This window comes from Rhinoderma darwinii, chromosome 5 (genome assembly GCF_050947455.1).
Source record: "Rhinoderma darwinii isolate aRhiDar2 chromosome 5, aRhiDar2.hap1, whole genome shotgun sequence".
Classification (NCBI taxonomy): domain Eukaryota; kingdom Metazoa; phylum Chordata; class Amphibia; order Anura; family Rhinodermatidae; genus Rhinoderma; species Rhinoderma darwinii.
In genome coordinates this window covers 295,937,838-295,963,000 of record NC_134691.1, presented here as the reverse complement: position 1 = coordinate 295,963,000, position 25,163 = coordinate 295,937,838, and the positions used below count along the sequence as shown (strand labels likewise).

At 40.7% G+C, this 25,163-nt stretch overlaps 1 protein-coding gene across 4 annotated transcripts in view; it reads right to left on the bottom strand.

Annotated features, from left to right (window-relative positions):
• Positions 1-25,163, bottom strand: part of LOC142651984 (ATP-binding cassette sub-family B member 5-like) — a 73,614-nt gene that overhangs the window by 17,927 nt on the left and 30,524 nt on the right. The window contains exons 3-13 of one of the 4 annotated variants that reach the window (XM_075827308.1): positions 19,184-19,244; positions 17,922-18,069; positions 17,556-17,598; positions 9,249-9,440; positions 9,012-9,183; positions 8,441-8,565; positions 8,189-8,363; positions 2,671-2,784; positions 1,772-1,882; positions 1,359-1,484; positions 1,029-1,232 (exon numbers count right to left, since the gene is read on the bottom strand). In XM_075827308.1, the coding sequence (XP_075683423.1) occupies positions 1,029-1,232; positions 1,359-1,484; positions 1,772-1,882; positions 2,671-2,784; positions 8,189-8,363; positions 8,441-8,565; positions 9,012-9,183; positions 9,249-9,440; positions 17,556-17,598; positions 17,922-18,069; positions 19,184-19,244 (1,471 nt within the window). Of the gene's footprint in view, positions 1-1,028; positions 1,233-1,358; positions 1,485-1,771; positions 1,883-2,670; positions 2,785-4,675; positions 5,519-8,188; positions 8,364-8,440; positions 8,566-9,011; positions 9,184-9,248; positions 9,441-17,555; positions 17,599-17,921; positions 18,070-19,183; positions 19,245-25,163 lie in introns of those variants that run through there. The other 3 variants (XM_075827309.1, XM_075827310.1, XM_075827311.1) reach the window with 3 other exon arrangements.

Genomic DNA, 25,163 nt, shown 5'->3' with positions numbered 1-25,163 from the left:
AGGTTACAGATGTAATGGAGCACATCATACTGCATAGACTATTTGCTTCCACAATGGTCCCCCTCCCCCTCCACAAAGTAACCTGGCAATGAGACTTACATTTTTTGTATTATACCTCTCTTCCTTCAGTAGATGCCAAAACAGATGAAATTGTTGCCATTTTTGGTATGTTCACCAATTGTTCAAGTATAAACTGCAACATTGTACTTTTTTCCCATGTTATTTCCCTTCCTCTTTGGGTATTTTGCTGCCCACCCTTTGTTACCCTTTCCCTTTTCTGTAACTCTACAAATGACGTATGACTATTTTTACTATGTTTAATATGGGGGTTTTTTAAGTAAAAAAACAAAAAACACAGCAGAAAAAAAAGGCAATCTTGTTCATTTTATTATCCTGCAGTCTTGTCCCTAAAAAAAAAAACAAGCCCTCAATTTGTTTTGGCAAGACAAAACACATTTTTTTTAACAAATAGTTTTTTGTTGTAAAAGTAGTACATCATTAAAAACTATATTAATTTGTTATCACGGTAATCTTATTGAGCCGCAGAATAAAGTTAACATGTCGTTTTTACAGCATGTTGAAAACCAAAAGAATCAAAAGAACAAATCCCAAAAAACAATTGAGGAATCAGTTTTTTTTCTATTCAACCCCACATATAATTTTTTTCTCCTGTTTTCAGTACATTATGTGGTACAAAAAATGGTGCCGTTAAAAACCAATCCCTCGTATGGCTATGTCGAACGAAAACGAAAAAAAGTTATGGCCCTTATAAAGGCGGGGAGAAAAAAAATGAAAAGAAAAAACTGGTCTTGTTCTTAAGGGGTTTAAGCCAGTTCTGCTTTCCAGTACAGGAAATAAATATTATATACAATGATATGGATTGCTCTTGTTGTTATATGGATGGTGTACATTTCTCCAATACTGCTTTTCTAAAAATAGATTTACTATAAAATACATACAATATTATCAGGCATTGGCATATCTCAGACCCCATTTTATTTTCCTTAAAGCAGTCACAGTTTGCTCACCTTGGGTAGGGCCATAATGAAGTCAAATGCATTGGCTTCTTTAGCTGCTGCTTCAATTTCTTCCTCGGTCACATTTTCTCTTCCATATTTGATGTTCTCCTTAATAGATGTTCCAAACAGAACAGGCTCTTGGCTGACCACGCCGATTAATTCTCTGTAATATCTGACATTCAGAGATCTTATATCATGACCATCAACCATTATCTACAACAACACATCAGGCAATGTTTGAATCAGTGGCGCTACATAGCGAAATTAGTTATCAGGTTATTTTCTGAAAATTGCAGATTATAATAGAGATTTCTTTGGAAGTGACAGAAAAATAATTACCGCTCCTTCTTGTGGATCATAGAGTCTCTGTAGGAGCTGCACGGTGGTGCTTTTGCCACATCCACTCTGCCCAACCAGTGCCACAGTTTGTCCAGATTTAACTTTTAAATTTAGTCCATTTAAAACCTTAAAAATAAATTGTTATTATGTTTTGTTTCCATATTGATAGCTGTTCTAATTAATTAATAATTGTGACACTACATGACAGTAGTCCTCCATTAGGCAGAACAATATAAACTAGAGATATGAACCGCTGGTAACCGACACAGCTTTACCTGACTGCCGGCAAATATCACAGATAGTAATAATACATATGAGGTGGCGTTTGATCTCGGTGATTGTCTAGGTTTCTCAATAAGAACAAAATATAAAAATTCACTTAAAGCAAAACAAATATTTGTAATTGCTCTTACCTGGACATTTGGCCGAGATGGATAGCAAAAATTAACATTTTTAAATTCCACATCTCCCTTTATAATATCTGGTCTGTATCCTTCTATGGAAAAGCTGTCAATAGCAGATGTCTAATAACAATATATAAAAGATTTTTTTTTTTTATGGACGTGGTATAAAGTGATAACAAGAAGCAAAGTTCAAAGCTGATGAACAAATGGTAGTAGCAAAACTAGTGGTGAACTATATCAATATAGTAGCTATAGAAATTGTAGATTACAAATGGGGCCTACCAAGGTGGCAATGAATGGAAAGGTGGTGGGTATCAAGGAATTAGTGCTGGTAGTTACCCAACAGATACGCAGATGGTGGCTATTAGAATGACCATGGTGTTGGCTGCAAAGGTGGCAGGGGAGAGCAGGGTAATGATTGTAGTGGTCGTGAAGCAGAGAGTTATAGCCAAGGGCATCACTTGCAAAATGGAAGCTGTAATATAATGAATCTGGATTTGGACAAGGAAGGCCCTACATCAGTTATTCAATGTAAAGTAAAGAATTTTTAAAGGTCTACTCTATAGAGATGGTAGAATCATTTTGCCAAATTTGAGATTTGCTTTTAGAGAATCAGTGGAGAAGAGAATTTTAAAGATTCACTCATGTCTACTTTTTTGTACAATCCATATGATTAACAATACTTTTCTATGGAGATTATTTAGATGGCTTCAAGGTGGACTTTGTTCATTGGTTAAAAAGTGTATCCACATACTTTTGGCCATGCAGTCTATCAAATCGATTTTCTTCAAGCATTTGATTTATTAGACTATTACCCATATGACTATGAAAATTACTATACTTTGATAAATTCTATGGCAATCATTGTTTATACTTCAATTGTAATTTTATGTACTCTCGTGAAATACCTGGTCAATTACATGAAATATACCATAGGCTGCCCCTCTTGCAATAGAAAATGCTTCAAGATGAGAAAATGCCTGACCAAGACAATAGCTGCTGATCACCACACTGAAGAAGATCTGTCAGAGAAAAGAAGTTTCAACAATAATAGCAAATACATCTCTGCCATTGGTGAATGTTATTCTGTTAATCTTCACACAAGTATGTACATCTCTGAGTTAGGATGCTCAATGCAATCCATGGTTTACTTGATCTTAATTTGAAATGGATAGTCTGATTACAAACGTTTCAAGGTTTACAAAATAGAAATAAATCCCTCTAGGACAAAAATAAATTTGGCCTTCATTATCAAAACACATTTTTTTTTCATCTCAGCAATCCAGAACGTGTAACTTTTAATTAAAATTTTTGCATTTAGCTGTATTGCACTTACATTACACTTGCATTATGTACAACCGTTTATTGTGCCCGCACATAGAAATCGTGATATTCCATAACAGGACCTTGTTCTCTAGAGTAATGCCAGGGGCGTCAATTACTGGGACTGAATCGGTTAAATAAAAGGGTCAACTACAGCAGATGAAAAATGGTCAGGATACTGTCAGTGAACGTGTGGGCATAGTGGTAGTGCCGGTCTAATCACCTTGATGTAATAGTATGTCAGGATGCCTGATCTATCTCAGGCCCTTGATCTACAGTTATGTCAAGGTGTGCGTAGATGTAAAAACAGAAGATACAACTACAAAAAGTAATTTAGTATGAAAATAAAAAATGCAGAAGGCAATTTAGAACATGGATATTTGCATTGGCTGTAGAGAACATATAAACGTATGCACATAATATAATGTAGATCAGTGGTTACTGATTTTTTTTTACCACTGATAAAACCTAGGATATAGTTTTTCCCATAACAAGAAATCTCTTCTCCTCCCTCAGAGAAGATCTATCTAGAATAAGAAAATGTTTCCTTTTGTCGAAAAGCAATATGTTCTGGCAATGAGCAGTCAATTGCTTTGGTTGCCCATAAGCCAGACATCTGCCGCAGTGTATGGTCAGTGTTCTGTCTTTACAATACATGAGCTTTGTCACTATAGTCTTCCTAGGACCCCCAGCGGTTTCTCGGTACCCCTGTTAGAAAACACTGGTGTATGTAATCAGCAGTAGGAGACTTTTTACGTAATATTTAATCTTACTTCAGCAACTGGACGTTCGATACCGCCTTCTAATATATAAACAAAAACAGCTAGACAACTGTAGTCGATTTTGCCTCAGGATGAAAAACCTCCTTCATGACCCCATATGACAGTGGTAATTTCCCTGGATCAATTAAAAATTATTCATCATCCCTTTATTAATTATGAATCTCAATGCTAAAGCCACTAGCCCTTTTTTAAAAGCGGTCATAGTATCTGTCATTACCACTATTTGGGGTAAGGAAGTCCAAAGATTAGACTATAAAGAACCCTTTCCTGTTTGATTCACCTTTGCATCCAGGGGCAAAAAACGCTCTCTTTAAGAATGTTTCCCACCACCAAAATCTCTGAAGTTCAACACGATAGCAGTCGGATGGACAATAAGCTCGGATATATCCAGTACCATTCACGTTTCACGCTGCTGAGCATGAACGTTATGTATATACATTTAACGCCCACATATGTTTGTTCAGTTGTGTCATACAGCATTATAAGCAACTTAAACATTTTGTCCAGTTGGCAGGGTGTCAGATTTAAAGGCAAAGCATTGTTTTTAATCCATAAATCGTGCTCCTCCCTAAATGGTTCCCTAGGCAGCTGCCTACTCCACCGACCACCTACATTAATACCCGTTTTGTGGTCAAGACCTTTTTACAGTTCTCTGAATGAATAAATAATGTTCCAGTTATTTGTATTGATCTTGTATATATTTATAAGTTAATAAGATCCTCTCTAGGCCTGTTCACATCAGCGTCGGCTTACGTTCATAGGTTCCGTTCGACCTATGAAGGGAAACCATAGCTTCCGTTTGCATTACCATTAATTTCAATGATAATGCTTCCGTTGCAGTTGTTTCCATTGGTTTCCATTCCGCAAGGTTTCAGGTTTTTTTTAGCAGTAACAATAGCATAGTAGACTAGTCGAAAGGAAATCTAGTATTACATGGTGGCAATTCAGATGAAGCTCGAATGTGGCAAAGCAAGAGCAATTTTTACACAGCGTCACTCCGTTCTGGCTCATAGAGGGAGTTCCTGAGCAGGGGACCCCCTCTAAAATTTCTATATGCCCTCATAGGGCATATGAACAGGTGTTTTCTTCATGAGACAACCTCTTCAATACAGAGCCTTGTGAGGCTCCACTGCGGGCTTAAGCCTATTTTGTGTGTGTGGCATTTATAGCTACCGTGTTTCCCCGATAGTAAGACACCCCCGATTGTAAGACGTATCGGGGGTTTCAGGGGGGTCGGCTAATATAAGCCGTACCCCGAAAGTAAGACATATGTCTTACTTTCGGGGAAACACGGGGGTATTGCCGCCTCCTGCCCACTTCCGCGCCGCCCCCTCTCCATATGTCACCGCGCCGTCCCCTGCACTTGCTCCTGCTGCAACTGCCGGAATCGAAGCGCGCGCCGATTCCGGCAGTTTAACCCATTAAATACCGCTGTCAATAGCGACAGCGGCATTTAATGTGTTTGACAGAGGGGGGAGCTCCCTCTGTCACCCGATCGGCGCCCCCGCAAACAAATCGCGGGTCGCCGTCGGGTTTCCATGACAGCCGGGGGTCTAACAAAGACCCCCAGGTCTGCCTTCAGCATCTGCCTGTTAGGCGATGCCGGAGGCATGACCTAATAGGTTGCCTGTCAGTTTTACACTGACAGGCAATAATGCTTCGGTATACTAAGTATACCAAAGCATTATATATGCGATCGGCACATCGCATAGTGAAGTCCCCTGGTGGGACTAAAAAAAAAAAATGTAAAACAGTTAAATAAAGTTTGTGAAAAAAAAAAAAAAAAAAATTTGACAATTTTTTTACAATATAAGACATACCCCGAAAGTAAGACATAGTCGGGCTTTTGGGGATAAAAAGAAAGTAAGACACTGTCTTACTTTCGGGGAAACACGGTACTCTGCGTTCTGTCACTTAACCAAATTCTTACCCAAGTACATGCATTTTCCTTAGCCCTCACATCTGCAGCTTCTGCACTAAGCTGTTGTGAGGTACAGTATTAAATACTTTTGAAAAATCTAGATTATATTATATGTCATTAATGCTATATATTTTTGCACTTCATTGCTAAAATTTTTATAGAGGACAGAAGTTAGACTTACCAGAGTATAGCTACCTGGTTCTACTTTTTTTAAATAAAGGTATATCGACTGCCTGCCAATACTGCAGTACTGATCCTTCTTATAAGTGGGCTAAATCTCCCGACGTATACTCCAACATGCCCATAGACTTTAATGCCCATAGACATTGCAGGAGTATGCCAAAAGGGTATTTTTTCATTATATGGTTTGTTTGGCTGGGATATTTCAGGATCCAGCATCCCCAACTGTATTGAAAAACTTAGTCTAGTACATTTTTCAATAAAGCTGTATAAGAAAAATGTTATACCACGTAGTATAGTTTGTTTTTTTCATTGGCATACAGTTGCATTGGTTCTTTAACGAAAGAAAACACCAAACAGTGTGTTTATTGTTAGACTAAGAAAATGAGATATAACAGTCTATAACTATTGCGGAGCTGAATTCACTTAATATACATGGATCAATGCCATCAGCTTAGATTTACATAGCGACAGCTATACTTCCTCTTCTGTGAAGCAAGCATTGAATGGAGAACTCTGATTACTGTCCTCCTGAGTGATATGTGGCACTGGCAGTGAACACACAAAAAAAGTACATGGTAAAGATCTCAGTCTTTTCTTTATCATCTACAATTATTATTTCCATGGTCATCTTTTAGAGTGCCAATAGCATCCAATTTTCATTTCTTAGCATTTTATATATTCCTAAAACGTTCTGGGACTTCTTTTAAGCTTTCCTTAGCAGTTCGTTTTAACTTGCTAAGTTTTTAACATTTTTACATTTCCTATTAAGATCTTTGTCAGTCTGGTATGCTTTTTCTGTACCTTTAAAGAGGCTCTGTCACCAGATTCTCTAATCCCTATCTCCTATTGCATGTGATCGGCGCTGCAATGTAGATAACAGTAACGTTTTGTTTTTTTTTAAAAACGTTCATTTTTGGCCAAGTTATGAGCTATTTTATATATATGCAAATGAGCTTTACGAGATCAGCTTTAAGAGATTACGCGTGGCTTGCTGCAATCTCAGAGAAAAGATTCAGAAGTGTCAGGATTCTGAGTACATATGACGTCCAGGCTGGAGGTCATGTGTATTCATTATCAGGACACTTGTGTATGTGGCTGCACATCGTTCTAGTAAGAACACTGTGCTGCTTGTAAATGAATGGAGATGAGTGTATGATGCAGACTGGTCACAGATTGGTCAGCGTCATACACGTAAACACGCCCAGTTAAAAACACAATACACGCCCAGTTGGACATGACGAAATAAAAACGCCCAGTTGTCCATTTCAAAGCTCATTTGCATATATATAAAATAGCTCATAACTTGGCTAAAAATGAACGTTTTTAAAAATAAAAAAAAACTTTACTGTTATCTACATTGCAGCGCCGATCACATGCTATAGGAGATAGGAGATAGAGAATCTGGTGACAGAGCCTCTTTAAGGTCCTTTTAGACCAAATGTAAAATTGTTACGATCGAATGAGTTGCGATTTGTTCATGGTTAAACGAGCTGTATTTTACCATGTATAATATAGTCCAAATATTCGTAATTGTGATGGGAAGACAGACAATAACACGCCTACAGATTTGACGAGGAAAAACGAGCGATTCCTTTTTACACTTACAAATTTATTGCCCACGAAATATCATACTTTTGTCAGCAATAAAGATGCGATCACCGATACGTTTAACGAAAGATTGACGATGGTTTAATCGCGGATGATGGTTTTGATAGTTGACCGTGTTTACACCAGCTCCGATTGTGCACTTTTGCTCCATCGACCGATTTTTCAGATGCAAATCTACTCATCTAAAAGGGCTTTCATACACTGTGTTATGCCTATTGCAGGATACGAGGAGACAATCCACGACTCAGATTTATAAAACACCAAAGATAAACTTCAAGCATCTACACCTTCAGGGTCTGAACTAGGTATGACACAATATATTCGTTTTCCTGGAGTGTTCTCTTAAAAGCAATTTGTTTTTATCTTGTATTCAATGTTAGAAGCTAGAACCTTTAACACAAAAAGGCAATAGTAAAACTACTACAAAGCAAAATTAGTAACTCTTTAAAAAAGTCTCTACAGCTATGTTCACAAGTCATTAGAAACAGAGGTCATCGAAATCTCGCTGATACATGCAGCATTAATTTCCACGTGAAGATATCTGGTTTGTAAAATGCATGTATACATATCTTAAAAGGACTATTAGTAGGTTTCCATAAAAACACATACCACAAGGGCATCTCCAACTGTATATCCTTGATCTCCCAAAATAAGAACTGTACCATACCAAAATCCTAGCCCATACGAGGCATAAACAAAAAGATACACAAAGCCAAGGGCAAGTTGGGATGCAACGGCTTTCTTGATACCAAGCTTTTTGGCCTCTCCCAAATTATTTGTGTATCTAAAAAGGAAAACAATGACATATGAAGTTAGACATATTAATTAGCTTTGTGATTTTCTAAGGATTAAAGAGAACACCTTTTTATTTCTTTCGCTTGTCCTCCAAATGCCACCACTGTCCGAATCGAGGAGAGAACTTCTTCAGCCACTGCTCCAGCTTTTGCATAAGCGGAGAGCTCTTTGCTCGTCAAAGATACCATCATCTGGTTACGGAGTAAAACATAATTTTATAGTTTTACAAGATACCATTATTTAACATGTTGTACACAAAATGATTAACAATGTGTTATTAAAAGATCTACAGAAAGACACAGAAATATAGCATGAGCAACTTTCACTGATAGATCTATGGAAAGGGGTCAAGTAAAGGATTTGGATTCATACATTTTAAAAATATATACTTTTATTAAACCAGTTAAATGGGGTTTTCCACAAGATACATTTATGGCATATCCATAAGATGTGCCATGGATGTCTGGTAGGTATATGCTGCATCCAGATGGAGCTTGAGTGGAGAGATTGTCGCACATGTCCACATCTCTCTCCATTCTACCCTTTGGGAATTACAGAAACAGCTGAGCCAGCTTGTAAGTGGCAAGGTGTCATTGAGTATGTATTATTGACCACAATGGTAAAATGTAGTAGTTACCTTAGAACAAAATGCTGATGATAATGACATTAGTGGACTTGTAGACATGTATACTAATGCAAGCTGCCACCCTTTTGCCAATCCGATTACTAATCCAGCTATACAAGTTGCAGAATTTTGCAAAAGATGGCCAACTTTGTCTCCAATCCCATCATTAATTTTATTGATGTCTCTAGAAATTAAAAGCAAAAATATTAAATAAGGCAACAAAGCTTCAACATAAAAAGTATCACTTACTCTGTAAGACGACTGTTAAGTTCTCCAGATTTGGTGACATCAAACCAACCCATGTCTTTAGATAATACTGAATGGAAAAATGTTTTTCGTATTCTTCGTGTCTGTCTTGCAGCAGCTAGAACCCAAAATGAAACTTGTACATATCCGCAAACTAAGACAGCTGCTCCTATAGCAGCATAGTATAAAGAAAACCTGTAAAAGAAAGTAATTAAAGATAAATAGTATTCAGAAGCTACAACACACACTCTAATATCAAGGTGGCCTCTGACTCCTTAACCCCATTAAAAAAGTAAAAAAATTCAGGGAGACGTTCCCTGATTCCAGGCACTGTCCAGGAAGGTCTCATATCTGTCTTCATAAAAAAAAGGTACATCAAGGTTGCCAACCTCTTCTTTGTTTTTTTTCGGTAAAAACTAGACAAAAATCCTGGACAAACAAACTCTTTATAGGCATATAAACTTTACCATATATTTTTGGTTTTCGAATAGTTCTATAGCTCAGAATATCAATATGAACATATAAGTAGCATTTACTGCATACTGTAAATGATAATTACATTCACAATAACCTGCATAAGAACCGCCAGCTAATTATTATGTACACTGGTCCAAAGTCCCCTATTTTTAAAGACTACATAAATTTACAGATGGATAGAAACACTAAGGCCTTATTCACACGAACGTGTATTACGTCCGTGCTACGCACGTGGAAATCACGCGCGTCGCAGACTTATGTAAGTCAATGGGGCCGTTCTGAGAGGTCGTGATTTTCACGCTGCGTATGTCCACTGCGTAAAACTCACGACATTTTCTATACTTGCCCGTGTTTCACGCAGAACGCACCCATTGAAGTCAATGGGTGCGTGCAAATCGCGCGCGGCACACGGAAAACTTCCGGGTGACGCTCGTGATTCGCGCTACAGTTGTTAAAGAAGTGAAGGGAAACATAAAAGCCCCTTAATGATAATCATAATGATAATCATAATGATGCCGGCTGCGCGAAAATCACGCAGCCACGCACCATATACAGATGCCACACTGAACTTTTGCGCGCGCAAAACGCAGCGTTTTTACACGCGCAAAACTGACACGTTCGTGTGAATAAGGCCTAAAGGTCATTTATACACTATATGGCCAAAAATATGTGGACCCCTCTCCTAGTTATTGAGTTCAGGTGTTTCAGCCACACCCATTACAAACAGGTGCATAAAATCAAGCACACAGCCATACAAACTTCATAGACAAACATTGTATGTAGTATGGGTCGTACTGAAGAGCGTCATAGGATGCCACCTTTACTTCAAGTCAATTTGTGAAATGTCTTTTCTGCAATATCTGCCCTGGTGAACTGTAAGTGCTATTATTGTGTTGTGGAAGCGTCTAGAAGTAACAGCTCAATTACTTAGCAGTAGATCACGCAATCTCACAGAGTGTGGCCGCCGAGTCTTGAAGGGTGTGTCGCATAAAAATCGCCGATCCTGTTGCATCCCTCACTACAGAGTTTTAAGCTGCCTGTGAAAGTGACAGCAGCACAAAAAAAACGTGCGTAGGAAGCTTCATGAAATGGATCTCCATGGTTGAGCTGCACACAAGCCTAAGGCCTGATTTACACGAGCGTGTGTGTTTTGCGCACGCAAAAAAATGCAGCGTTTTGCGTGCGCAAAAGGCACTTGACAGCTCCGTGTGTCATCAGTGTATGATGCGCGGCTGCATGATTTTCGCGCAGCCGCCATCATAGAGATGAGGCTGGTCAACGTCAGTCACTGTCCAGGGTGCTGAAAGAGTTAACTGATCGGCAGTAACTCTTTCAGCACCCTCGACAGTGAATTCCGATCACCATATCGAGTAACCTGTTAAAAAAAAAAAGAGGTTCGTACTTACCGAGAACTTCCCGGCCGTTGCCTTGGTGACGCGTCCTTGGTGACGAGCCTCTCTTGACATCTGGCCCCACCTCCCTGGATGACGCGGCAGTCCATGTGACCGCTGCAGCCTGTGCTTGGCTTGTGATTGGCTGCAGCTGTCACTTGGACTGAATTGTCATCCCGGGAGGTCAGACTGGAGGAAGAAGCCGGGAGTTATCGGTAAGTCAGAACTTTTTTTTATTTTACACGTTCACGTATATTGGGATCGGAAGTCACTGTTCAGGGTGCTGAACCAGTTTAACTCTTTCAGCACCCTGGACAGTGACTGTCTCCTGACGTCGCGTACCGGAACATTTTTTGCCGGGTTCGGTCAAAACGAGTTCGGCCGAACCCGGTGAAGTTCAGCTCGGTTCGGACAGTTCGCTCATCTCTAAGACACTCCGTTTGGATGTTAGTAAACAGAAAAGCACGTGGTGCTTTTCTGTTTACATTCAGAGTTTGACAGCTTTTTCGCGAATCACGCAGTTCGCACGGAATTGCTTCCGTGCGACCTGCGTGGTTTTCACGCACCCATTGACTTCAATGGGTGCGTGATGCGCGAAAAACTCAGAATTTTAGAACATGTCGTGAGTTTTTTTCAGCGCACTCACGCTGAGCAAAACTCACGGACTGTCTGCATGCCCCCATAGACTTGTATAGGTCCATGCGACCTGCGTGAAAAGCACGCGAGTCGCACGGACGTATATCACGTTCGTGTAAATGAGGCCTAAGATTGAAAATAAATAATAAAAAAAAAACTTGCACCCTACATGTTTTTGACATATCACAGTTTTGCCCTAATTTGTACAAACTCGCTGAAAATTCACAGCATGTCTGCAGTGATCTTGTGCAAATCGCAGCAAAACCGCAACTAGAAATGGTGCACCCAGGCACCGCAGAGCAGGACCATAAGGCTGGGTATACATGGGACATAAATGCTGCAGATTTTATGCACGCAGAAAATCTGCAGCAGATTACAGTACCAGCCGTGTGAATGAGATTTCAATAAATCTCACCCACATGCTGTGGAACATTTTCTGCCTAGAAATCAGAGCATGCTGTGGATTTTCAAATCCGTAAGCAAGCTCATTCTGTTGTGGTTGTTCACAGTGGATTTCACTGTTTTAAATGTAGAAGGAGGGAAATCAGCAGTGAACACGCAGCAAAATCCCCACATAACACATGCGGATTTTGCTGTGGAAAAAATTGTAACAAATCCGCTAGGTGTATGGGTCTGAAATAATTTAGAGATCTGGTCTGGGATCTGAACTAAGTTAGACTTCTGTTTTGGGGTCTGAATTAAATTTAGGGTCTGGTCTGGGCTGAATAGAGAAGAAAAGAGAGTGACTCCAAATCAGAGAAGACGTCACCTGAGTTGCAGTTTCACATTATACAAACTATGAGTGTTACACAGCAGCGGTTAAACAGACTTCAAGACGAGGCTGGACGGCAGCACGGAGGGCTTAGGGTATGTTCACACGATGATAGGCATTTACGTGTGAAAAGACAGACTGTTAACAGCTGCCTCGTTTCACACGTAAATGCTCCTCCTCGCATTTTGCGAGCCGTCTGAGACGCTCGTAAATCTTGAGCTGTGCTTCATTGAGTTTAATGAAGAACAGCTCAAATTACGTGGCAAAGAAGTGCCCTGCAGTCATGGGGTGTTCTCTTTCTTGCGCATACTTTGAGGCTTTTAGTAGCTTCATGGAATGGGTGACGAAAGCCGTAGCAGGGGTGGACTCATTGATACATTATCTTGATGATTTTTTGTGTGTCGGCCCTAGCGGTTCCCCTGTTTGCGGTAACTTATTGTATTCCTTGCAGAAGGTTGCGACGGATTTTGGAATTCCTTTGGCGCCTGGTAAAACTGAGGGCCCGGTCTCTGCCATCTGTTTTTTGGGGATCGCAATTGATTCGGTTGCTATGGAGTGCAGGCTGCTTGAGGATAAATTACTGCCATTGCGGCATGAGGTGAGGCGGGCCTGCCGATTGAAGATCACTTTGCGTGAGCTCCAGTCGCTGCTGGGGAAGTTGAATTTTGCCTGTCGGATTATGCCAATGGGTAGAATTTTTAGTAGGCGACTGGCGGCAGCGACGGCGGGTATCCGGGCATCCCATCATTTTGTGAGGCTTGGGCTGGAACACAGGGCAGATCTGCAGGTATGGGATGCGTTCCTCGGGCAATATAATGGTAGATCGTTGTGGATGTCACCGGTGCAAGATATGAGCGAGTTGGAGTTGTTTACAGATGCGGCGGGGTCCGGGGGTTTTGGCGCGTATGCAGGAGGTCAATGGTGTGCGGGGAACTGGCTGGACAGCTGGGTGATCAGTGGCCTTACGCAGATTCTGGCCCTGCTCGAGCTGTTCCCCATCGTGGTTGCGGCGACCATTTGGGGGACAGGCTCAGGGATAAAAAGGTTTGTTTCCACTGCGATAACATGGGGGTGGTGTTAGCAATTAACAACTTATCAGCATCTTCTCCACCTGTGGTTCAGTTGTTGCGTCACCTAGTGTTGGTGTGCTTGTCGTTAAACGCGTGGGTAATTGCGGTTCATGTACCAGGGGTTTCCAAATGTATTGCTGATGCTCTTTCTCGCTCGCAGTGGGATCGCTTTCGTCAATTGGCACCGGGAGCGGATCTGTTCGGCTTGGCTTGCCCGGAGCATCTCTGGGATCTGGTTTCGGTCCCGTGGACAGGCTGATTGAACGGTCGTTGGCTAGTGCGACTTGGAACGCTTATTCGGCTTGTTGGCAGCAGTGGAAGGAGTGGGTAAGAGTGTTGGGTAACGTCAGCACAGAGCAAGACAGGTTGGTGGCATTGTTGTACTGGTTGGGGGATGCTTGGGAGGCGGGGTTTTCTCTGGCTAAGGTGAATCGTTTCGTTGCTGGTTTGGCGTTTGGATTTAAATTACGGGGTTTACAGGATGTGTCCAAGCATTTTCTAGTAAGGCAAGCTTTGAAAGGTTTGCGGCATGGCAGGGCTGAAGCAGATCAGAGGTGACCCGTGTCTTTTACCCTCCTTGGTTCGCTGGGCGCATCGCTGGGGGCTGTTTGTAATTCGCCTTATGAGGTAGAGTTGTTTCGGTTGGCTTTTTCCCTCGCGTTATTTGGAGCACTCAGAATTGGGGAGTTGGTTTCTCCTAGTACGGCGAAGGCTGGGGGATTGCGACAGGCGGATGTGGGTCTATACGGGGATAGACTCGGGTTGTTTTTGCGGCGGTCCAAGACTGATCAATTGGGACAGGGTAAGCGGATAGTGTTGTTTGCCCTCCCCGGGTCAGCGATGTGTCCGATTGCTTGTATGGTTGCGTTCAAGCCACGTGGCGAGGTGCCTGAGTCGCCATTGCTCCGCCATGAGAATGGCTAGTTTTTGTCCAGGTATCAATTTGATGCTGTATTCAAAAAATGCTTGGCTGAGGTTGGAGTTGGGTATGGGTGTTACTCTTCTCACTCGTTCAGGATCGGCGCGGCTACAGAAGCTGGGGGTTGGATGACGAGGATGTGCGTCTCATTGTCCGCTGGGAGTCTAATAGGTTTAGGACTTACGTGCGCCCTCATTTGTTGTGAGTTTGTAAATTGTTTCTGATGGCCTTTATTTGCGTTTGTTTGTCCTTTCATTTCAGATCATCGCCCCTGTTTAGTTTGGCTGTTAGGACATTCTTATGTGCATTGGGAGGCACTGCGGGCGGACGTTCGCCCGGATGGCTGCCAGCTTCGTATTCCGCGGCAAGATGCGGTTTTACATTGGCTGGGATTTCGAGGAATGTTATGGAGCCGGGTATTGACCGAGTTTCAAACATACTCTCAGCTAGATATGGATTTGGTGTTACATGTTGGGGGGAACGATCTGGGAGTACGCCCTTTTCGCGAGCTAGTGCGGGATATAAAGCACGATTTGTTGTGTCTGTGGGCGTCTTATCCATCCTTAGTGATTCTTTGGTCGGGAGGGTTAATAAAGCCTGCATTAAGCTGAACCGGGCGGTATCACGTTTTGTTGCCAAGAACGGGGGCATTTGTGTTCGACATAGGGATTTGGAGTCTGGAGTTGGAAATTATTGGCGGAGTGATGGGGTACATTTGACCGAGGTTGGAATTGATCTGTGGAGTCTGGCCTTAGTAGAAGGAATTGAGAGGGCGGTTGTGGTATGGAGGGACTCACAGGCTTAAGGTAGTCAAGGCCTGTTTCGCTGTGGCGGGGGGAGTCCTTGAGGTTGGTCAGTACAAAATGGTGGGGGGGGGGTCGCATCGGGGGTATGCGTCCCCCAAAAAGGTATATCATTTGAAGACTTCATAGGGTGTTATCCCTTTGAAGTGGTCTTCTGGTGGTTGGAGCCATCTGCAAAGGTGAGCGGTGCCTCCGAGCTGGTTTACGGCTGGAGGTAAAGAGTTTGTGGTGGTTTGCAGATGGCTAACTTAAAGGAAATCCGGTTTAAATGGCTTCAAGGACTTCCCCTGCTCTGTTAAGTGTTAATAATGTTGATTGTTATTTCTGATTCTGACCCATGTTGGGTCATGTGAATTATAGGAGGAATTCTCTGGTCGAATTCCTACAGGAGTTATCCGAATGTTTCGGATTAAATTGCATTTAAAATAATGTAAATAAATAAACGGCTGCTGTGGCCATTTCACATGCAACCTCGGTTGTCACGTGTCGTTATTTGGTGGTGGGCAAAAAAGGGTGAATAAAAGTTAAATGGTTTAAATAACACATGACTCTACTTAGGCCAGTCATGATTCATCTCTCTACTAAGCTTAGTTCTGGGACTGTAATTATTAACTATGCATAGTCTGACATTATATTTGTGAACTGAACTTGGTTTTGATACTGTATTTGTGTAATTAGCTTGCTTCTGGTGTCGTATTTGTGTACCAAGCTTGGTTCTGGGGGCTGTATTTATGTACCTTGTTTGGTTCTGAGGCTGAATTTATATACTGAGCTTTGTTCTGGTGCTGTGTTTTTGTGCTAAGCTTGGTTCTGGGGCTGTATTGATGTACTGAGCTTGGTTCTGGGGCTGTATTGATGTACTGAGCTTAGTTCAGGGGCTGTATTGATGTACTGAGCTTGGTTCTGGGGCTGTATTGATGTACTGAGGTTGGTTCTAGGGCTGTATTGATGTACTGAGCTTGGTTCTGGTGCTGTATACTGTATAAGTACTGAGCTTGGTTCTGGGGCTGTATTGATGTACTGAGCTTGGTTCTGGGGGCTGTATTTATGTACCTTGTTTGGTTCTGGAGGCTGTATTTATGTACTGAGCTTTGTTCTGGTGCTGTATTTGGGTATGTTCACACGATAGCAGGCATTTACTTCTGAAAGACAGACTGTTTTCAGGAGAAAACAGCTGCCTCGTTTCAGCCGTAAATGCTCCTCCTTTTATTATGCGAGGCGTCTGTGACGCTCGTAAATCTTGAGCTGCTCTTCATTGAGTTCAATGAAGAACGGCTCAAATTACGTTGCAAAGAAGTGCCCTGCACTTCTTTGCCGAGGCAGTCAATTTACACGTCGTCGTTTGACAGCTGTCAAATGACGACGCGTAAATTACAGGTCATCTGCACAGTACGTCGGCAAACCCATTCAAATGAATGGGCAGATGTTTGCCGACGTATTGTAGCCCTATTTTCAGATGTAAAACGAGGCATAATACGCCTCGTTTACGCCTGAAAATAGGTCGTGTGAACCCAGCCTTTATGTTCTGAGCTTGGTTCTGGGGCTGTATTGATGTACTGAGCTTGGTTCTGGGGCTGTATTGATGTACTGAGCTTGGTTCTGGTGCTGTATTGATGTACTGAGCTTTGTTCTGGTGCTGTATACTGTATATGTACTGAGCTTGGTTCTGGGGCTGTATTGATGTACTGAGCTTGGTACTGGGGGCTGTATTTATGTACCTTGTTTGGTTTTGGGGGCTGTATTTATGTACTGAGCTTGGTTCTGGGGCTGTATTTATCTACTGAGCTTGGTTCTAGTACTGTATTTATTTACTAAGGTTAGTTCCAGTATTATTGACTAAGTTTGGTTCTTGCGGGAAAAAAAGTGGCAAACTTTTCCTAACTTTAATGGACTGTGCACGATTATGATGTTGAATGTGCACATATAGATCTATAATAGAGTGTAATATAGAGAGAGCAGGTGGGTAGGTTTGTCATTTATCTGCAGGTAACTAATAAACGACAGCATTTTTTCAGGATTTTTAGAACGTTATACAGTATTTTCTTTTCTTTGGTATGTGTGGCTGTCCTCTACCCTATGGTGCGGGTGGGGGACGCCATTTCACTAATTGCCTCAGGCAGCAGAAAGGCTAGGTGCAGCCCTACTGAGAGGTAGCTGTCAGGAGAACAACCCTTCATTTTACAATTCTCTTATGTGTATGGCAGATATTAGTAGAATAATATACACAGCTCATAGAACTTACAGTGTCATCTGTTCTTCTATTGGTTTGAACTGTTCACATTGAGCTGTAAGCAGAAAACATAACAATATACATATTATAAGTCCTGACATAGTTATGCTTGACACACACAGTCAGTCAATGTTAACACTGAACCGGAGCATTGGGTAAAATGGAATGTAGTAGCCATTTGGGGAAATTTGGCACTCAATACAGAACTACGCCATTTCTGTAAGACCCCACCCACCTTTTTCAAACCAATTTAGAAATAATGCAGTTCAGCCAGCATGTCATATTTTAATGCAATTAAACCAATTATGGCAACTTTCTTATGTTCTATTTACAGTACCGTAATATTTTTTTACGGTTAACATTAACTTTGGTTCTTACATGAATTTTGTGTTGAGTTGTGACACAAGATACTGTCAGTCATTTCACCAAATACAATGTGCATTAAAGGAAGGCAGATTCCATTGCAGAGTGCACCGAGAGATCCAATGATCATGTAGAGTACATCCAACCAATCTGCAAAGCGAAACTAAATAAAAACAGATTTAAAACGAAAATTAGATTTAAGTTTAGTACATGTCAAGAACAAAGTTACGAAGGTAGATGTGATCGATTACAGATGGATCCTGCTTGTCACAGACACGCAGGACCCGCCGGCACTGAACCTGTCAGGTCCGCGGGACTGATGTATTTAGTGTAAAACGAGAGATACAGCTGCTCGGTATGGAGAATATAGAACAGCTATATCTCCAAAAGTAAAATTAATTTTTAATAAAGACTAATTACAAAGTTACAGTAAATCACACTGACTAATATATTTATTAAAAAAATAAAAAATGCCCTCAAAAAGGCATCCATAGCCTTTAATTATGTCTAGTTCTGCCCGAGTTCAGACTGGCTGCCCAGAGGATCCAATGGTAGGAACTGACTCTGTAATGGTCCCCAGAGGTCCAACATTAAATGGGGCTAATCCTTGTGCGGATCTACATCAAACTGCACATCTACAGCAGAAATCCAAGATAAGCTTAAGATTTCTGCCACGGATCCTGCAAAAATATGTAGGATATGCCTACGGTCCTGTTCACACAGACGTTTTTGGTGCTGATTTCGACGTGGAAACCGTGCCAAAAAACTACCGAATTCGCCCCCCCCCCCCCATTGATTTCAATGGGAGGCAGAGGCAGTTTGTTTTTCCTGGGCGGCTTTTGACCGCTCGCAGGAATAAAAGCGTCATGTTCTTTTGAAATCAATGGGAGGCAGAAGAACCTGCTGCGCTAGTTTTAGAGCCTTCGTGCATTTCTTCCCACGGTCCTTGCATTAGCTTCAATGGCCGTGGGCGAAAAACGCTACGAGAACTAAAGGAAAAAAAAGTGCAGGCATTTCAAAATCTGTCTCAAAATTCTTGAAGGAATTCTGAGGCAGATTTTTTCTGCCTGCAAAAATTTTTTGTGTGAACAGGCCTATGTCAAATCTGACCTCTATGAGCACAGCCTAATTCTATTATTATTATTATTATTATTTCACTATTGAGTTCTATCTTAGCACTGCTTATTATCCAATTCACATATATATAAATATATATATATATATTTATATTTATTTAGGAGATACACGTATATTCAGTAAAACAATGGTTTACTTACAATTTTGATTGGACTAACAGCCTTTGCTTTCACTTTGATTCCTTCTTTTTCATTTTTTTGCCTTTAAGCAAGAGGAAAACAAAAATAAAGAGGTTGTCTAAGATTACAAGATGGAACTGTTTGTTTGTTTTTTCCCCAGAAACAGCGCCACTCTTGTCATGGGCTGTAGCTGGTATTGCAGCTCGGTTCCATTTACACGAACAGAGCTGAGCTGCAGCACTAGATGCAAACCAAGGACAGGACTGGCACTCTTCTTTGAACAATACGAGACCCTTTTTAAATCTCAAATAATCCGTTTAAGTCCAGAGAAAATGTATTGTCTGTAACTAGGCTGAAGGATAAAGGCTGTGGTCATGGTCACTAAGTATGACATGAGCAAATAATACAGAGTGGTATATAAGATGGGGAACTGATTGTTCACAATAATAAAGGAAGATATTCCAGAAAAGGTCCTAGTTGCTGTATTGCTCAATCTATAATCCTGGCACTCAATACGGCCTGAGTGACGGCACAACCCTTTATTAATTGGTTGTCGTGAGGCCCACCGATGACAGGCTGCATCCAACAGTCTGGGATATTATTACTACAATCTCTCTTCTAGTTTAATTCATAGCTCAACAAGCTTACAAGAATTATTTTCCAAGAAAGAAATCAAATGAAAATAAAGTGTAATTTGTAAGTATATTCATCCTAGTAGGGTTTAAAGTGGGAAGAGGGGTAAGGGGCAATGAAAGTAAAGTTTACATTAAGTAATTATTAGCTATTTTCTAATGTTTGAGTTGGGGGTTTTTTACGTTGTGTAAAACAAAATACCTTAGAAAAAAAAAAGGGACTGAAGGCCACATGCCTAAAGATATTGCCCTTTTAGCCCAAGCCAAATTTAGCTAAAAAAACCACTCTTATACACCATTTTATTCTAATTGTTTGGAATATGAACTAGTGATCGGATTGGATCTCATTGGTTTCTTTTGCAGTAACTTTCAATAATTAGTAGTTCTGGTTTAGACTGGCCCACCATAGGATCACAGTATCCTCCAGCAGGCCCAAACTTCAGAATGATAATGGGGCTAACCCTATAACAGAACAGGACTCAGCAGTACTGACAAGTAGCTAGACAAGGTTGCTTCTAGGGTTTATTAACTTTTTGGATTTGTAAGTCCTTATTGATTATATGCCCTGTGTATCCAATTATAACAGCGGGATTTATAATTAAAAAAAAGTGTATATTTGTTCTAGGGGTAGGCCCTCAGAATAACTTTCTCTGGTGGGCCCAAAGCACCTCAAGCTGAATAAGTCTTGTTGGTCGTTGTTATTTATGGTAAGTAGTAGTTCTTTTTATAGTGGCCAGGGGCGGATTATAATGAGGGCAATCTGGGCAAGTGCCCGGGGCCGGAGGCTGGAAGTTTGCCCCGGTTCTCCCAGCTGTTAAATTTACAGCCGGTTCAGAGAACCGGAGTGAAGTGGGACCTCTCACCCAATTATATCCGCATTCTTAGGATGAGGATATAATTGCTTACTGTAGAGCTGGCGAGACAGGGAACTATCCGTTCCCTTCCTCCCATTCCGCAATTTACTAATGACATAGTCAGCGCGATGATGTCATTAGGCCGACTGCGCCATTACATTGGATGACGCCGTCTGGTCTCTGACCAGTCCTGTGGCGCTGGAGGAAGAAGCGAGAACAGGGTCAGGTGAGAAAGTTTTTTTTTTGCTCTGGGCAGCGTTGGGAGTAAAAGATGCAGGGGGCATTATCTACAGAGGACATTGTAAGTGGCGCTATCTACAGGGGTAATTTTCTACTTAGGGCATTGTAACTGGCACAACCTACAGGGGACATTATCTACATAGGGCATTGTAACTGGCACTATCTACAGGGGACATTATCTACAGAGGGAATTGTAACTAGCGTTATCTACAGGGGACATTATCTAAAAAGGGCATTGTAACTGGCACAATCTACAGGGGACGTTATCTACATAGGGCATTGTAACTAGTGCTATATTATAGATGAGTTGTCACCATATTTGTTACGTCTATATGTTTCTTGGCAAACTTCTAGCTCTATCGCTGTACTGAGCTCTGAAGCTATTATCTCGGCTTTGCCTAAATAAGGGAAGTCTCCAACTAAACCAGAAGATTTTAGACCTATAGCATTGTTTAACTGTGATTTAAAAATGTATGCCAAGTTGCTAGCTTTACGTTTACAAGATGTATTCCCTACTTTGATTTCTTCGGATCAAGTGGGATTTGTAGCGGGCAGGCAGTCTAGGGATGGTACATGGCGTATGGTAGATCTTTTGCAAGTGGTCTAGATGTCTAGGGTCCCAAGTGCATTTCTGTCTTTAGATGCAGAAAAAGCATTTGACAGGGTGCACTGGGACTATTTGGAAGCTGTTCTTTCTAAATTTGGGTTAGTGGGAGATATTAAGAAGGCTATTATGGCTTTATATGTATCCCCCAATGCAAGAGTATTGGCATTAGGTTTCTTGTCAGATAGTCGTTCTATTAGCAATGGGACCAGGCAGGGTTACCCGTTGTCCCTGGTAATATTTGCCTTAGTAAAGGAACCGTTAGTAGAGTGTATTCGTTCACATGATGGCATCTCGGGTATTCTTGTGGGGGGGGGGGGAGGATATCACCATCTGGGTCTTTAGCAGATGATGTTATTATCACATGTACTAAACCAGAATCATCTATCCCAGCCATAATGGGGGTGTTGGACACCTTTACTAAAGTATCATACTATAAATTAAATGTGTCCAAAACTCTCATCTTAACTTTTTGTTATGACAGACAATTCCTTGCGCTCCTTAAAACTACTATATTCCTTTGTCTGGGTGAATGATGGACTTCTGTATTTGGGGGTGGAATTGACCTTTCCTACCAGGTCTTTCATAGATCGTAATGTGGATACTTTGATTAAACATCTTCAGAGTGAGCTGGAGAGAGTTGCCAAACTTGAAATGTCTTGGATAGCAAGAATCCATAGTTTCAAAATGTTGTATTTACCAAAAAATTTATATATAATGAGATGTTTTCCCTATAAGTTTTCTAATACTCATATCAATAAATTACAGGCACTAGTTGGGAAGTTTATATGGGCTAATGGATATTCCAGGGTATCACGTAAGGTACTATACCAACCGATTAAACTAGGAGGCATGGGTGTTCCTAATCTCGCTTTGTACCACAGAGCCTCTTTAATTTATACATTGCGGGAGTGGTGGAATCCTGTTGCTGACCATAAATGGATTCAGATAGAAAAAACCTTTACTAAGTGTCAATCTACTAGACTTCTTTTGGAGGCGGAATGTTTACAACAGTCTGTTACAAATACTCCTTTGGTATCTATGCAGGCTACTTTGGGTGTTTGGAGATATTTGTTAAAACATATATCGTATATACAGATCCCATTTAAATATCTCTCTTTAAAAAGTTTAGAATATCATATACCCCACTCGAATTTCCAGTTGTGGAGCAGGTCAGGGATAGATACTATAGATAAATTCTATTGTAATTCTATTTTTAGGTAATTTGAGAACCTAAGCTGTGAAGCCACTCTACCAAAGCTGGCATTCTATCAATACTTGCAAATTCGTCATGCTCTTCAAAAGTGTCCTCAGCAGCAGGTTGTAAGCACATCGTCTCCAATTCACAGATATATGTTGGGCTATAAAAACCATATGAGGGGGATGTCTACTGCATATAAAGCATTGTTGAGGTTGGGGAATATGGATGAGAAATTGCCATATATATGCACAAATGGGATCATGATTTGAATATTCTGACAACTGTGACTGTGGAGAAGAGCTTGCGATTGGCTGATGCGTTCCTCTCGTTGTGTGAATCACTTGGAACAAGTAAAAAAAATACATTTACGTTGGTATCTTTACCCTTCTCGATTGGTTCATGTTATTCCGGGATACTCAAGTCTCTGTTGGAGACAATGTGGGCAAGTAGGAACATTTGAGTATATGTGGTGGTCCTGCCCAATAGTCAAAGTGTTCTGGGAGGCTACTTTTCAGATGATTTCCTTGGTGGCTGGTTATGATGTTCCTCCAGCCTCAGATATGGCCTTATTGAATATCAGGATAGCAGAGATGTCTCCAGACCACCGCTAGCCTGCGGTGCATATTTTAACTTCAGCTCGGAAGTGTGTGGCTTCATATTGGAAATCTTCTACTACCCCAACAATTACCGATTTATGTGCTAAGGTTAACTCCCATATGCATCACGAATTTGCATTAGCCTCTAACCCATCACAATTGATTGCACTTAAACGTCATTGGCACGTTTGGCTAAAAAGCTCGCTCACTCTTCTCCCCAGAGAATATAATAGCATATGATAAAGACATGGGTGCTTCTTATTGGAAAACAGGATGGCTCAAGTAGGGTTTTTTTTTTACTTGACCGATTATCACTATCTGCTGTTTAAATATGTTGTTACAGATGTATGTATTGGCTGACATGTTATGTTTACTATGTTTATTATGTTTGTATGTCAGTAGGTTACTGTCATTTTGTGTGGAAATGTCCTGTGCTTGTTACTTGCTAAGAATAAAAAAATCTACAATCAGTAACTAGTGCTATCTACGGGGGACATTATCTAAAAAGGGCATTGCAACCAGCGTTATCTACGGGGACATTATCTAAAAAGGGCATTGTAACTGGCACAATCTACAGAGGACGTTATCTACATAGGGCATTGTAACTAGTGCTATCTACGGGGACATTATCTAAAAAGGGCATTGTAACTGGTGCTATCTACATGGGGCATTTTCTACAGAGGGCCTTGTAACTGGCACTATCTACAGGGGGCATTGTGACTGTCGCTATCTACAGGGGGCATTGTTAGTGTATGGTGTTTTACTTTACAGTGTTTGACACAAGTTAATTCAGGGGCCTAGTGTATAATACTATTATTTTCAGGAGCGCAGTATCTAGTACCATTATATTCAGGGGCGCAGTGTATAGTACTATTATATTCAGGAGCACAGTGTATAGTACTATAATATTCAGGGGTACAGTGTATAGTACTATTATATTCAGGAGTGCAGTGTATAGTACTGTTATATTCAGGAGTACAGTGTATAATACTATTATATTCAGGAGCACAATGTATAGTACTATTATATTCAGCACAGTGTATAGTACTATTATATTCAGGAGTACAGTGTATAGTACTATTATATTCAGGAGTACAGTGTATAGTACTATTATATTCAGGAGTACAGTGTATAGTACTATTTTATTCAGGAGTACAGTGTATAGTACTATTATATTCAGGAGTACAGTGTATAGTACTATTATATACAGGAGCGCAGTGTATAGTACTATTATATTCAGGGGTACAGTGTATAGTACTATTATACTCAGGAGTACAGTGTATAATACTATTATATTCAGGGGCACAATGTATAGTACTATTATATTCAGCACAGTGTATAGTACTATTATATTCAGGAGTACAGTGTATAGTACTATTATATTCAGGTGTACAGTGTATAGTACTATTATATTCAGGAGTACAGTGTATAGTACTATTATATTCAGGAGTACAGTGTATAGTACTATTATATTCAGGAGTACAGTGTATAGTACTATTATATTCAGGAGTACAGTGTATAGTACTATTATATTCAGGAGTACAGTGTATAGTACTATTTTATTCAGGAGTACAGTGTATAGTACTATTATATTCAGGAGTACAGTGTATAGTACTATTATATACAGGAGCGCAGTGTATAGTACTATTATATTCAAAAGTACAGTGTATAGTACTATTATATTCAGGAGCACAGTGTATAGTACTATTATATTCAGGAGCACAGTGTATAGTACTATTATATTCAGGAGTACAGTGTATAGTACTATTATATTCAGGAGTACAGTGTATAGTACTATTTTATTCAGGAGTACAGTGTATAGTACTATTATATTCAGGAGTACAGTGTATAGTACTATTATATACAGGAGCGCA